The sequence below is a fragment of the Pygoscelis adeliae genome, unplaced genomic scaffold (assembly GCF_000699105.1).
Source record: "Pygoscelis adeliae isolate BGI_AS28 unplaced genomic scaffold, ASM69910v1 Scaffold71, whole genome shotgun sequence".
NCBI lineage: Eukaryota > Metazoa > Chordata > Aves > Sphenisciformes > Spheniscidae > Pygoscelis > Pygoscelis adeliae.
In genome coordinates, this window is record NW_008824356.1 from 484,636 (window position 1) to 500,339 (window position 15,704).

A 15,704-nucleotide genomic window follows, 5' to 3' on the forward strand; every position below is an offset into this window, starting at 1 on the left:
GGTTTAGTGGGCATGGTGGTGTTGCGTTGACGGTTGGAGTCTATTCCAACCGAAATGATTCCATAATTCTATGATTCTATGATTCTATGATTGGAAAAAGTCCTTTCCTGATGGAGCAGAACAGCTAGGAAAGGGCATGCTTGCAACACTGAGCCTTATGATTTACAAGATATTTTTCTGTGGTGAGCTTCCTGCAGTCATCTTTTAGGTTTTGGTCCCTGCTGCTTTTTAAAAACAAACAAAACCCCGTGATTTTACTTAAATACAGTGAGTATTATATAAGAAAAGAGTTTTTCTAGAAAGAGGCCAGTTAGTGGCGCAGTTTCATTTTTCTTTGCCAAATGTCTCACATTTGGAAAAAATATATTCTTAATTGGTTTTGGTATAAAATTTTACATTTATTCAACTAAAATATTGAAAATATTAAAAACTGTAGTTAGAAAATGGTGCTGTGTTGAAATTATAAAATGAGAACTATAAAATGAGATTGTAAAGAATATAGGAGGCATCAAGTTGTAAAACTATTTAGCTATATGAAGTTTGTGATGTAATTGCCTTACTAAGTAACTTTAATCTAAATTATCATCAGGCTCTTCTGACTTGCCTAGTTACTTGATTCTGTTTTTATTTTATTCTCCTCTAAAGTGAATTACTTTTCCTCTTAGGTTGCACTTCAGTACAGATACTTCCTACTGTGCTTCATCATCTCCACAGCACAATTGTCATTCACATTAACTAAACTAATTTAATTTTACTTCTTCTGAAGCTTTATATGCTGACAGTAATTGTTTGACAATTATCTGAATAGTCCGTATACTTCAAAAAGGAAGGTAAAATACACCATCTTGGGCTCTACAGTATTACATAAGACTTTGATGTTATGAAATATTTATTTTCATGTTAGTGGTTATTATTCCATATTGTGTCATATGAGACAAAAACATACAGATGTTTTGGATCAGTTTTTTAATTGCTAGAATGTTTGCACACAAGCTTTGTTAGTCTAAATTTCTCTCTTACTTGACAGACTCAGTGTAGGTAATTTTAAATCTTTAGATAGGTGAATATCTTAAAATAATTTGTTTTCATAGTTGATGTCAAGTGGCATTTGGCAGAGAGGGGAAGAAGATGAAGGTGTAGACGGATTCTTAATCACGGATATTAGAAAAGAAGTAAATAGAGCTGCAAAACTGGTAAGAATGAAGTCTTCGGTATTTACAAGGGGGGAAAAAAAGTAACTTTTAAGTGCACTTAGTACCGCCTGCGAGGGTTGTTTTTTCTTATTTTCTTTCTCCAATGGGCAGTGTGCTGAGCCCATTCGAACATCTGAATTTTACATTTAAGTAACAAGTATATTGGGTTCGTGGAAGCCACAGGGGACAACAGAACCTGCAGAAGTTTGCTAATATTTTTATTTCCCAGATATGTTGCGGATAAATGAATAAGAGCAAGCTACACATGCATAATACCTCATGACATTATGCTGAGCCTCAAGCTGACATTAGATAACTTTATAGATGCAACTAAACTATAGGTACTGGTAAAATAACTTCTATTTTGGCTTATGTGTCACAAGTCAACATGCATATAGAACAATACATAATCAAAGTCTGAAATAACTGTATATCTTCACTCTTTGAAATAGAGGTAAGACACAATAGTCTTGTCACAGTTACAATCTATTGGCCGATATTCTTTCTTACACACTAATTTTTCCATTGGTTTAAATCCTGTAATTTTACTTGGACTTTAGATGTTAATATTCCGTTATTTCTAAAACAAATTATTCCTAGACATGTAATATCTGTAAGAAAAAGGGTGCTTCAATTGGATGCGTAGCTCCCAAATGCAAACGAAGTTACCATTTTCCTTGTGGGATACAGAAGGAATGTATTTTCCAGTTCATGGAAGACTTCAGGTAAGTTCTGTGGTTTTGTTGCTTTTTAATGTTCAATTCATTATATTTTTACAGGAGGTGATTTGTTTTTTCATGGGTTGTCATTGGATAGGCTGTAAATTATAAATGACATCCGGGTTATCTAAGAAAAAAAAATCTTGTTTGTGGAAAACTTGAAGGCCAAGCAGTTATAGTGCATACCTAGTACCTACAAACTAAACTCACAACACTTTTTTAAAGATATAATTTAATGCTTCTACAAGTAGTTAAATTGTTTATAAAATTGAGCGTTAAATCTTGAACTCTGAAATAAGCTGCAAAATGGTTGGTTTTGGTTTTTTGTTTGTCTGCCTCCCATGCCTTTGACATGGTTTGGCTGCCTATCTCTTTCAGCAGTCAAAACACGCTGTATGCCATGCTGTTGTGTTTCAAAGCACGAGACTTCTAGATCTGCTTAGTACAGATGGACTGCAGGAGAAATGGGTTTAACATCGAATGTCTAAAAAAAGTTTCATTTTCTTTTACTATCATCTGTCCAGCATCTTGGCTGTAGTCAAAATACTCTTGAGTGCATTTGATAACGGCTTTATTCTGCCTACTGTAAGATGAGTTTTTAGGGTGGGTGGATTGAAGTCTGGCAGGCACTCTTAACTTCTTAAATAAATGACGTATATTAAGTCAAGCACATGTAAAAATAATGCATTTTCAGAAAGGTTTCTTCTAGAGCTGCATTTCTTGGCTGTCATTTCTCTGAAAATGTGCTAAATTATAAAATTTATCCTGCTACCTAGACTCTGTAGAATCAATATGCAAACTCAAAATTGCTCCTTGAATGTCATGGTAACATTGAAATATAGGAAGAACTTGAGGTTCTGAGGACAGGAAAAGCATTCTTTGGACCAAAAGAAGTTTTGAGAGAAAGGGGGTATATGATCTCTGTAATTTACAGAGCATCAGTTGGCAACATGCTTCTTCCTTACTAATGTTCTATTGACTTGCTCTGTTAGATACATAATTTGTTTACATGTGTGTTGTGGTTTAACCCTGATAGGCAGCAGAGCACCACACAGCCGCTCGCTCACTACCCCCAGCAGGATGGGGGAGAGAATCGGAAGGGTAAAAGTGAGAAAACTCGTGGGTTGAGATAAAAACAGTTTAATAGGTAAAGGAACAGCTGCATGCACAAGCAAAGCAAAACAAGGAATTCATTCCCTACTTCCCATCAGCAGGCAGGTGTTCAGCTATTTCCAGGAAAGCAGGGCTCCATCACGTGTAACAGTTACTTGGGAAGACAAATGCCATAACTCCGAACGTCTCCCCCTTCCTTCTTCCCCCAGTTTTATTGCTGAGCTTGACATCGTGGTGTGGAATATCATAGAATCATAGAATAGTTTGGGTTGGAAGGGACCTCTAAAGGCCATCTAGTCCAACCCCCCTGCCGTGGGCAGGGACATCTTCAACTAGATCAGGTTGCTCAGAGCCCCGTCCAACCTGACCTGGAATGTTTCCAGGGATGGGGCATCCACCACCTCTCTGGGCAACCTCTGCCAGTGTTTCACCACCCTCAGCATAAAAAATTTCTTCCTTCTATCTAGTCTAAATCTACCTCCCTTTAGTTTAATATCCCTTTGGTCAGTTGGGGTCAGCTGTCCCGGCTGTGTCCCCTCCCAGCTTCTTGTGCACCCCCAGCCTACTCACTGGAGGGATGGTGTGAGAGGCAGAAAAGGCCTTGACTCTGTGTAAGCACTGCTCAGCAACAACTAAAACATCTCTGTATGATCAACACTGTTTTCAGCACAAATCCAAACACAGCACCGTACAAGCTACTGTGAAGAAAATTAACTCTATCCCAGACAAAACCAGTACGTGTCTGCCTTTTTAGCTTGTTGCACAGTGTTTATTCATAAAAAATCAGATATAATAGGGAATTCATTTTGCTATCTTCAAATTTTATGAGGAAGGTTCATAAAATGTTGTTTTGATAAGGGAACCCTAAATTATTATTTTTAGATCTTACTGTTGGGAACATAAACCAGTCCAAAAGTTTCCGGATAGAGAATCTAGAGGAACTTCACAGTGTACGATATGCCTGGATTTGGTTGAACAGCTTCCAGTGTACGCTGTATTGAAAAGTCCTTGCTGTAAAAACGCATGGTTTCATCGAGAATGCTTGCAGGTAACACAGGTTCTCCCTTTCTTTCTCTTTGCATTCATAGAGATCACATTTCTGTTGGGTTTAAAAGTAATGGAACAGTTGCTTAAAATTGCTTAGGGTTAATGTAGGCAGGGTATGGAAATATACTAGGTTTGGAGGACAATGCTAAAAATTGTGGTTTGGAGATTAATGTCTTACAAGAAGGATTTTTTTTTTATGCTATTAACTCTGCCCCTCCCAGGTTTCTGCATGTATGATACACTTCATGCCTTTTAGTTATTTTTAGGAACTGAAGTCCAACCTAGGTAGTTGCCATCTTGCAAGTCATTATGTGCAGAATCTTAAATGCTAAAAATGTCATTTATCCATCATCAGTTCTCTTTGCCTAAGTCCAGAGCTGGAAAAAGTTATAAGGTTCTTTTTGTAAACTTATTCTAGATCTGGAGAGGTTGGCTGAAAAGGACTGTGCTTTTGTTTATGAACCTGATTCTACTGTGTGAGCTCTTGTCCTTTAAAGGAAGAGAAAATGCTCACCATTTGCTTCAATGTCAAGTGACATCATGATTGATGTCAGCTTTAACATCCACGTCAGGACAGTATCTATGAATGTAATGGTTATAGATACTAAGGCATTATTTATTGGCATCCTAAGGATGGTAGTAATTCAATATTGGTTTGTTTTTTTGTTGTGCTTTTTTTCTTGACACAGTATCAAGCTTTGAGTGCTGGGATATTTTTCTTTAGGTGCACAGTATGTAATAACAAGGACAAATTTCAGAAAGAAATGTTGAGAATGGGCATACACATTCCAGAAAAGTAAGTAATTTTGTAAATAATCACTCTTCTATAAGAACTTTTGATAGGGTGTTAAAACCATTTTTTATTTATCTATAGAACTGCATCTATTAATATGTGAAACCTCAGTTCTACCTTCAACGGTAGAATTGTTTGGCTTGGTAAGGAGTAGCCTGTTTCCTTTTAGTTATGCATAAAAATTGTCAAAGGCCAAATTAGTCACCTCAAACATAAAGCAGGAAGCTCTGAAAAGTCATTTTTAATGCCATGTTTCAACCAGGGACCTATTTAGAAGTTCAAAACACTTCTTAAATACAATAATTTTGCATTAACATAGAGGTTGCTGAGAACTGTATTTTTTTTGTGCCCAAGTTTTTATATTATCTGAATTTCTGTCCAGGAAGTGTTATAACTGACTGATTACTCAGCCATACAGCTTCCATCTTCTCCCAAGGGATTGCTAAGGATATGTTTAGTATAACAACTGCTTCTAAAATTCTGAGCTGTTTTTCATACGTTTTCACCATTTGATGGGGCTCAAAATAAGACAAAGTGATCAGAATGATGCTTCTTTGTAGAAGTATTACTCTCTAATAACTCTTAGTCTCTTCAGAGACTACCATTAATTCCCTCCAGAGACAGAAGCCCAAGATTTTGGAGAGGAAGAAGAGTCAAAATACTTGATTAACTTTGCCGTACTGGCCTGGAAAATTCTGAGTTACTTTTCACGAGACCATTTTCAGTGGTAACTTGAGTGGACTGCCAAAACAACTATCCGTGTCTGCTGTGAGAGAGAAAGCGGAATGATATGAAACAGAGCAAACGTGTACTGAGGTCATGCGAAAAATAATAAATACTTTAATCAAAGTAACTGTACGCAAGAAGTCTGTATATTTTATAGTATTATTTTTGTTCGTAGACTTTTTTCTTCCCCCTCTCAGTTGTCTAGCTGTTGCCTAGAACCATTACATCATTGAAATATCTTCATGGGGTTATTACACATCTCTTCCAAAGACAGAATAACCCATTTAAACAAACAGAAATACAGTTGTAATAACAGATCTTCTGCCTTGTTTATAGGGATGCATCTTGGGAACTTGAAGAGAATGCATATCAAGACCTACTGCAATGTTATCAACACTGTGACATTAAAAGATGTCTCTGCAAGAAAGGAAGAGACTATAATGAACCTGATAGGTATGACGCTTTTGCAGGAAGGTATAAGCTAGGATGAAATAGTTCTTTGGTGCTTGTTTTTTTTTAATTTAAATGCTTTAATACTTTTCAGCATCAAGTTTTAATGTCAAGCCAAGACACCATGTCCAAATAAAATGTTTGGTTTATTCCCTATAATAATATTTCAATACTAATTTTCTCTAATTTAATCAGGTTATAAAAGCCACGAAAACCAAACCAATCAATTACCAGTTATCTTGTCCTTGTTCTCATTTGATACAGAGCTGAAGTAGAATTTGTACTTCCACATAACATGTGGAATAGTATGTGCCTAAACTAACGTGTATCTTTCATTCAAAGCTTAATTCAACAATTTAATAATTGTTAGGATACTTAACACCTTTCCAAGCAATTCATTAAAGTACTAGACTTGGCTGAAAACTAACTAGCTGTGTAAAATCAATCTAGCTGCGAGCTATTCCTCTGCATGCAAATGGCAGCTAAAATATTGCTGATAGCTTAATGAGAGGCTTGAGTGATCACATAAAAGGCTTTATTCTGCTCTACCACTTGCTTAATTTTTGATTAACGAGTTCATTTTCTGCATACTTTCTTGTTCTTTGTGTGCTTCTGAAATGTATATGTTCCATTGGCAGGAGTATACTCAAAGCTGTCAGAGCCTCTACTTTGAAGACTTGTTTCTGTAGTACTGTGTCCTGTAGACATTAACACTTTGCTTTGTACAGGTTTGACCAGACATTGCTTGGTTCATTCATGGTATGTGTGCACCTCAGGATTTACTTTGTCTTTAAGAGCTGTATCTTAGGCTTCCAATATTTGAACTAATATGAGTCACATTGTTCCATTATATGTTTAAGCAAAACTGAAGAAATCTAGACAAAAACCTAACAGATACTTAAACGCTGTCATTAATGAAGAGTCTTATTCAGAATGTGTAATAATCAGATACGCTCCTTGAAAAAAATTTACCATTTGGAAAACCTGAATGGTGGATACCCATAAAATACAGAAGATGTTGCTGGCTAGCAACATGAGGAGAAAATATTGGCTGCAAGCTATTGACTTAAAGGCAGGGGAGCACACTCACTCATAGCCTCTTTCAATGCAAGTGCTGGAACATGGGTAGCTTTTGTTTCTTGTTGCAGCCAGGAACTGTGAGTATATCTTGTCTGAAGAAAGTTCTCCTTGTATATAAATACAGTCCTACCAGACTGATAAAATTATGCTTTGTTAGTTTAGTGTCTGGGTTACACTCACTGTTGAATATTCTTTGTTTTAACTAGCCTCGTTCTTCTGTGTAATTCTAAATACATCAGTTTTTAATTTTAGTAAATGGGAAATAAAGCGTTGTCAGTGTTGTGGTTCCCGTGGAACTCATTTGGCCTGTTCATCTATGAAGTCATGGGAGCAAAACTGGGAGTGCATGGAATGCAGAAGTATCTTTGCAAAATCAGGTAGTTATGGATGTGACAGTGACTTCTTAAAGCAATAAATTTTAATACTATGTATTTTACAGCTAGCAAATTCACTAAATTAATATACTTTAATCACACAGGGAGCTATAGCAAACAGAAAAAGCGTTCTTTGGCTACCTCTGAAAAGACAGATGGGACAACTTGTTTGCTGGAAGAGCCATCTCCAAAGTGCCCTCGGCAGTCACCTGGATCTCAACGCAATTTTCTTCTCCAGTGTGTAATTTTCTGTTTTCAAGCAGAAACCAATTATAACAAAATAGTATTTACACATGGGGAGGTGATGGCTTATTCTATAGGAGAAACTTCTCACACTAAATTGCAAATATAAAATTGGAGTAAACTTTAGTGATTGAAGTTTTCTGAGTAAGCCATGAACTCTGTAAATTTGCTATAGTTATTCGCATTTGGTGGCATGTAACCAGTTTTTAGTTTGATAAAATGAGATCCTTGTAAAAGGAATCTTAACAATTTAGAGGTAACTTCGAATACACAAATGGCAAAACTTAAAGCTAAGGTTGCTTATCAGTATTTTTTTCTACGTTAATAGTGTGCTAGAAATCTAGCTTAGAGATGTTTAGATAAATAATGTTTTTCTCTGCTGTAATAAAAACTTTTCAAGTCTGTAGAAACTAATATTTTTAGTTTTTACTTATTGTATCACTCAGGACTTCCATCTCATGTATGAGATGCAACTAAAAACGCATCCTAAAACCACTGCGTAATAAAATACTGAATTATTATGTTTAAAATTGTAGTTCAGGCACTGATGGACTTCATGTAAATGAACATACAAATGAGATTCAATACTGAAATAGGGGGAAATTATATTGCTACCTTCAAATAAGAAGTGTTTACGTATTCTTCAATTGTATCTCTCCTTAAAATACTGTTTTGTCTTATAGATCGCCAAAGATAATGTGCCAGAACAACTTGCCACCCTGCTCACACCTAGAACTTCCAGCATCCAACAGAGTGACTATGTCCTTATCTCCACTGACGTCAAACAGGAACTGGTCCCTGAGGAAAAAGTATTTTCTTCTATTTTTCTTACATTGAAGAGTAATCTAGCACATGGCTTTATACCGTATTTCCTACAGAACATGGGGGGGGTGGGGGGGTGTATATATAGTGTCTATATATATTTGTGTGTGTGTATATAGTCACTGCAAAAACAGAATGAGTACACTGAAGGAGCTGAATTCATAACTTGATAAAGGCTTCTGCTGTTTTTAAATGCTAGAGGCGGGTGAGGAGAAAAGAATGATACCTATTGAGAATTTTTAGGTTAGATAGTGAGGGGATCAAAACCCAGAAACCCATATTTGTCCTTACCAAGGCATGGCTAGCATTCTTTAGAAAAGGGGGAATAAAAAGAATCCTAATTACTTTCTTCCAATTAGATGTCCTGAATTTTCAATGTTTTTGCAGTTGTACCATAGGAATAGTTTGTGATTATGCTAAAATCAGTGGTAAAATAACATGTTTTAATATAGAATATTCAGTTTAAGGATAGAAAATTCTTTGTCTTGTTGTGAGTACTTAATTTATGAATTCTACCCGTAATATGTGCTAAAAATTCTGATGAGGGAGTTAGTTACTTCTAGTAGGTAGGGTATTTGAAATAGTTTGGGTTGCAAGTTAGAAAACGAAGAAGGGGTCTTACTTAGACTGGTGTCTTTTTTTTTTTTTAAATGAGAACTGCAACATTTCTCCCTTCTCAAATGTATTTTTGATTATAGTGACAAATATTAAATATTAGTGAATAGTTGACAGTGTATTCTAATTTGGTTGCAAAACATCTCTAACACAAACATGGTAAGGTCTTCAATTTCTCACTTGTTTCACATTGTTCAAATGCAGAATGATGGTGTGAGAATTGTTTGGCACTATGTTGGTGTAATGGAATTAAGAAAATAACTATAAATTTTATGCCAAAGTAATAATTTCTACCTCCTTGTTTCTAGTTCTTAGAGGTACTTTAAAATTTGCCACTACAGAGTTAAAATTTGAAGAATCTAACCAGATATTTTACTGATATAATTTAGGCAATACGTAAATGTACCAAAGTGTTTAAAGAAGTGTTTTTCTTAATAGATTTTAGGATGTTTCCTGTAAACTGTTGCTAATTATGAATCATAGATTTCATCTGAAAATACATGCAATTTTCTTGTAGGCATTTAAGAGAGCAAAGAAGGGAAGTTTCTAATATACTGAAGGAGTTAAAGTTACAAGTTAATACAAAAACTACAAGGCTTAACATCAATGCAGAAAATATCTGGAATAGTGCTTTAAAAGGATTTAGACAGCGCAACTTCAGTCCTACAAACACCATTGAAATAAAGTTCACAAACTGCAAAGATAGATCAAAGGCAGATACTTCTGCTGCATCAAAACACCATTTCTTCCAATTATTAATGCTTCACCTTCAGAATTCATCATTGTTTGAGGGCTCTTCTGCAAAGAACTTGTCCCTTGATTTTCAAGGTAATTAAATGCTTTGTTCAAAAATACATTAAGAACTATATAACTTGAAAGGTTTTTAAATCTTCAGCCAGTATGATTGTCAGTTCACAATTATAGTCCTGATGGATAGAAATTGGTTTTTTGAATTTTTTTTGCTTTTCAGTTCTAACGGGGGGTGGGGTGCAGATTTGTAATAACAAAAAATATTTGCTTTAGCTGGAAAAGTTGATGATGACCAAGGAAAAAATACAGCATATAATTAGACTTGGAACTTTTTAATTAATGTATTTGTTCTCTACAAGTGAATTTCTTTCTTCCTGACTCACTTTCTCTGTTACTTATTTTCCATTCCTCAAATTTTTAGAACATTGTCTCTGATAGCATGCTCCCTAAAGTTAGCTTCTTTGAGTTTTTATGCTTCAGAATTATATGTACATTGGGTACAAAGGGGAAGAGGAAGTTACATCTTCTCCCAAACCTTGACAGTGGATGAAGAGTTGGAGTAAAAGACTATGGTACTCCTATGTAAAAAATACCGGTCTTAGTGTTTCAACCAGCAGGAGATGGCAAACCTCATTTGTTACATCTCCTAAAGTAAGAAGGAATTGCATTATTAGATTTTCTGTAAAAAACTGAGGATCACAAATTATTTTCATGCATATATAGTAAATATATTTTTTTTTTCACTTGCAGCTGTGAAAGAGAATCTTTATTTTGAAGCTGGTAAAATGATTGCAGTTTCTCTGGTTCACGGTGGCCCATCTCCTGGTTTCTTTTCCAAAACACTCTTCAATTGTCTTGTCTATGGTCCAGAGAATGTGAAGCCAGCTTTGGAAGACGTTGCTGATGTTGATGTAGCACAAACAATAAAAATGGTAAATAAAACTAAGCTTATTAGCAAATTCTTGTTCAAGACTATATTTGGAGATAAAGAAGGGCTTATTGAATATAACTTCAGTTCAAATTAAAAAGTTTATTTTTTTAATATATATATGCACATGTAGTAAACAAATTCCTAACTTTTCTTTTCTGATACAGATAAAATATGCAAATACTCTGTCCAGCCTACAGTCTACAATACACAACTGTTACGAATTCCTTGCTGCTGCTGGATGTTTAAGACCTGTAACAGCTTTGTGTGATAAGAATATGTTGGTGAATGACATATTGATCCATCATGTAATCAAGAGAATTATTTCACCCCTAGAAAGGTTTGTTTTGTTTGAGTTTTCAAACTTCCTGGATTTTTTCCTCACTGAAATACTAAATAATATGTTGCTAAAACTAACTTTCACATGTTCTTGCTTATTCTTCATTTAAACCAATGAAATGTACTATAATTTTCAGTGGATTAAGTAGCAACTGTTAACTAGTTAGTTAAACTGAAGGACTGAAATTATTTCTTTATATATCCGCTCCGTTCCACTTCTCCTTGGTCACATTCCTTTTTCAACCTTATAAAGAGGGCAGAGTCATGGTTGTAAACTATAGCATGACAAAGACCTCTGCACTATAAAATTTCGCTAGCTTGTGTTCATTTTTAATTCAGAATTGCTCGAATTTAGAATCCTTAAATTTTAGAAGTGTTAAACATATGTTTAGAATTTAAATGAGTTTTCCAGAGTTCTGATTAGGGAGTTTGTGTGTGCCATTAGGAGGGTGATAATGTGCACAAGTGTAAGTTGGCCTACTTAGAATGTAAGCATTGCATTGGTGTTTCCATGAGGTAGTGATGACTTCAAATAGCTGGGAAAGTTGCAGCCGTTGACTATTTTTTGATTGGTCTCTGACCTTAATTCCGATTTGCATTCTTCATCTGCTCAGTAAAAAGGCATTGGATGCTAATTTTTCCAACAAGTATAGCTGGATTTATATTTAACACATTTATGGTGTTATATATGACAAATTTGAATCAACTGAATCTCCAAGAGCTATGAAAAACTAATTTTGAATGTGAGGATTTTTTTAACAAAGTTGAGAGTAATTATTCTTTCAGTCAAGGCTCTCTGTGGCATATTTGACCAATCTATATCATATTTTAAAACTAGTCAAAAAGTGAAAGGTGATAAGTAGCTTATTTGTTTATGGGAAAATGTGGGTTTGTGCATTTTTGGAGATGGGCTTAAAATGTGCAAAAGTGAGTAGAGCAAGAATTTACTTGTCAATATCAAGGACTGAGAGTAAGTAAAGAGTTAGTTACTTTATCTGGTAATGTTCTAGACCACTGACTGTACACTTTCAACATGTTTATTCTGAATTTTACTGACTCAACCTATCGATATCTAAGAAATGATGAGTAAACAACTGAAGTAAAATTTTAATTCTGATTTAACATGGTGGTTAAATTGTAAAGCCAGTTGCTTGAAATGTTCTTATCCAGTACACAGTAACTAGTCAAATTTTTTCCACCTGTAGAGCTGTTTTAAAAAAAAAAAAAATTAAATCACAGAATCGGATTGGTGGGTAGGTTGGAAGGGACTTCTGGAGGTCATCTTGTCCACCACCCCCTGTTCAAACCAGGCCACCTAGAACCAGTTGCCCAGGACCATGTCCAGACAGCTTTTGAGTATCTCCATGGATGGAGACTCTACAACCCTTCTGGGCACCCTGTGCCAGGGCTCAGCCACCCTCACAGTAAAAAAGTGTTTCCTGATGTTCAGACGGAACCTCCTGTGTTTCAGTTTGTGCCCGTTGCCTCTGGTCCTGGCACTGGGCACTGCTGAAAAAAAGCCTGGCTCTGACTTCTTTGCACGCTCCCTTCAGATATTTCTACACATTAGATTCCACCTGAGCCTTCTCCAGGCTGAACAGTCCCAGCTCTCTCAGCCTTTCCTCATAGGGTTATGCTCCGGTCCCTTAATCATCCTAGTGGCGCTCTGCTGGGCTCTCTCCCGTATGTCCATCTCTCTTGTACTGGGGGGCCCAGAACTGGACACAGCACTCCAAGTGTGGCTCCCTTGACTTGCTGGCACCATGGTTCCTAATGCAGCCCAGAATACTGTTACCTGCATTTGCCCCAGGGAGAAATAATAGCATGTAAACACATGCAGATGGCAGAAGCTAAGTGAAGGCTATCTTTTAAGACACCTCACTTTGCCTAGGGACAAGGAATTTAAACTGTCTTTTCTAAAGGGATATGTGTAAAAAAAAGAAATTCAGTATGTTCTTACATAAAAATTAAAAGTAAACCATGCTCATACAGTCAAGTACCAGGAAATAAAGTTAATTTCTGCGTATCACTGGTATCTCTTTCATCTGCCCAAAAAGCTCCACAGAAACACTTATATTGTTAAAATCAGAATTAAACGCGTTTTCCAAGATAAAATAAAACAGGCCTACTATGTACACCTTATTGACAAGACTTGGAGACTGCAGATGGGGAAACTTTATTATGTCCAGTCTTACACCTTTATAAAATGCAGAGTACAATTAGTTACCAACTGGCTTTCTGATGCATGTTTGCTCTTTTTTCCCCTTCTAGTTTTAGGCAAGGTTTGAAAACTCTTGGTGTGCTAGAGAAAATGCAAATGCATCCGGATGCATTCTCTAGTATATTGTGCCACAAACCTGAAAGACTTTCAGCAGAAACTGTTTGTGACCTCTTTACAATCCATTCCTCATCAGATGTAAATAAAGTTGAAGGTGCTGATTTTTGGATGGGTTATTTGCAAGACGTGGAAAGTAAGTAAGATTTTTTTTCTTTTTCCCCCTTCCCTGTTCAGGGTGTCTAGCTGCTGGTTTACATGCAGGGTTTGGTTTTTAGAGTTCAGTGGGGTAAATAAATGAAGGTTTTGAGGTCACTGTCAGTTCCTAATTGTTCTTCCCCATCTTCCTTACTAATTACAATTTCTGAAACTGTTGTCCAATTACAATCAAACTTAGGAGGAGTAAATACCTGAAAGATTGGTACTAGAACTCTTGTGAGTTTAAAAAAAAAAAAAACACCACCTCAAAAACAACCTGAGTGGTACAGAAAAATCCTTTAATCCCCTCTCTTCAGCTTTGCTGTGAACTTATTATTAGATAGTGTGTCTCTCAAAAGATAGAAAACAGTGGTCTCTTCTTGCAGCAGAGGTTTTTTTTCTATTCACTTAAGATTTTTCAGAACTAACCCAAGTGCAGTTTTTTCTTGCTAAAATTTTTCTAATTTGGCCATGTAACTGCATATTCATTCAGCATATCAATCTGGGGTTTCCTGATTTCAGTTTTTTTCCTCTAACACTTAACATGCAGGATAATGGTTTATGGGTAATAGGTGATAAGTGATACAACCTAATTCTATTTTTTTAGGTGGTGAGTCTGTAGTGACATTGGAGGATATTCTGCTCTTCGTAACAGGCTCTTTTTCTATACCACCCAGTGGTTTTGTTCCTGAACCTACTGTTAAATTTGTGCATATAAGGTATCCCACTGGAAACAGACTCCTTAATTGCTTAGAGCTCCCTATAACAAAGACATACGAGCAGTTTAAAAATAAAATGGAGTTCACAATCAGAAACACGCTAAGAGCTGAAAGACAATAAATATTTTTGCTACTAAACTGGATGTTGGAAACTTCAATTTTCTGCAGGAATGTCTGCTGGCAAATTGCTACTGTATTTTTTGGACAGCATGCTCTCGGCCTTTTCCCATTTTCCCCCCAAAGATATGCTAAAAGTAGTAATCTTGTAAGATGGAAGACAATTTTCAAATGAAAATACACTTTATTTGTTGAATCATCTTCCTGTTCGAAGTTGGCTTTAAGAGTTGGCAATCTCTTGCAGAAGTACTTTAAATGGCTACATTTGCTGTAGACACATATGAAATGTTACCAAACTCTGTAACATTCTAGCTGTTTCCCACAGGTAAGTATGTTGATTGTATTGTGTACTTCAGTAACTTATTTATCAAAGTCGAATCAGGTACATTTTGAAGATAACTGCTGTAGAGCTTTGTCTCAAGTAAAACTGATGCAGTTCTTCAGTTGTTTCATGTATATTTTTTCAGTAATTGTTTTTATTGATGATTCATTTACGTTTTGATGATTCATACAAACCTATGAAAGCTAAGAAACTTGGAGTTTTAAGGTCATTGTGGTTAGTGCATTAAAATATAATTAAGGTCTGGAGAAAACCTAGGCAAAATAATAAGGTGCAAGAACAAAATCTGGTTGAACTTGAGTTTCTGTTGTTAAACAAAATCTTTGACGTTTGCACATGTTTCTGCATTCTATTGTTATACATATAGCCAAAATAGTAAAAACTAGAAGTAAATCTTGAATATGCAACAATAAGTGGTCTTTCAAAATGAAATATAAGTTAATGTTGTTGAGTATGAAAGTATAAGAATTTGCTCATTAGAACGTGTTACTTTGTCTTCCATGGAAATCAGTATTTTCGTAGGAATATGCACTAAAACTATTTGTTAAACTAAAGGCAGTCTACCATCAAGTTTGTCAGTGCCTGACACCTTTTCTAGCTTTTAGTCTAAACTCTTCCTGTTCAATTGTAGGTGCATTCTGAGCAACTTCAACTGTACAAAATATATTTCAATTCTGCAGTATTTGTATAAATACCGTTAAGCCATAAAAGATACGTAGTGAAATTCCTACACAATAATACTTTAATGTTATTAATACTAAAACTATGAAACTAAAAGGACATTTAACTACAGGTTTTTTTAAATGTATGCAGGTCTCTTTTGAAATTATTATTTCCCTCGTCAGTTTGACCACCTATACTAT

At 35.6% G+C, this 15,704-nt stretch overlaps 1 protein-coding gene across 1 annotated transcript in view; it reads left to right on the top strand.

The window, feature by feature from the left end:
* The window catches only part of G2E3 (G2/M-phase specific E3 ubiquitin protein ligase), a 21,953-nt gene extending 6,249 nt beyond the window's left edge, over positions 1–15,704 (top strand). Inside the window, exons 3-15 of the mRNA XM_009319340.1 lie at positions 1,092–1,193; positions 1,794–1,918; positions 3,908–4,073; positions 4,762–4,868; positions 5,928–6,044; positions 7,374–7,498; positions 7,600–7,732; positions 8,422–8,547; positions 9,693–10,003; positions 10,676–10,857; positions 11,021–11,193; positions 13,464–13,663; positions 14,273–15,704. Of these exons, the coding sequence (XP_009317615.1) occupies positions 1,092–1,193; positions 1,794–1,918; positions 3,908–4,073; positions 4,762–4,868; positions 5,928–6,044; positions 7,374–7,498; positions 7,600–7,732; positions 8,422–8,547; positions 9,693–10,003; positions 10,676–10,857; positions 11,021–11,193; positions 13,464–13,663; positions 14,273–14,505 (2,100 nt within the window). The 3' untranslated portion in view covers positions 14,506–15,704. The remainder of the gene's footprint in view (positions 1–1,091; positions 1,194–1,793; positions 1,919–3,907; positions 4,074–4,761; positions 4,869–5,927; positions 6,045–7,373; positions 7,499–7,599; positions 7,733–8,421; positions 8,548–9,692; positions 10,004–10,675; positions 10,858–11,020; positions 11,194–13,463; positions 13,664–14,272) is intronic.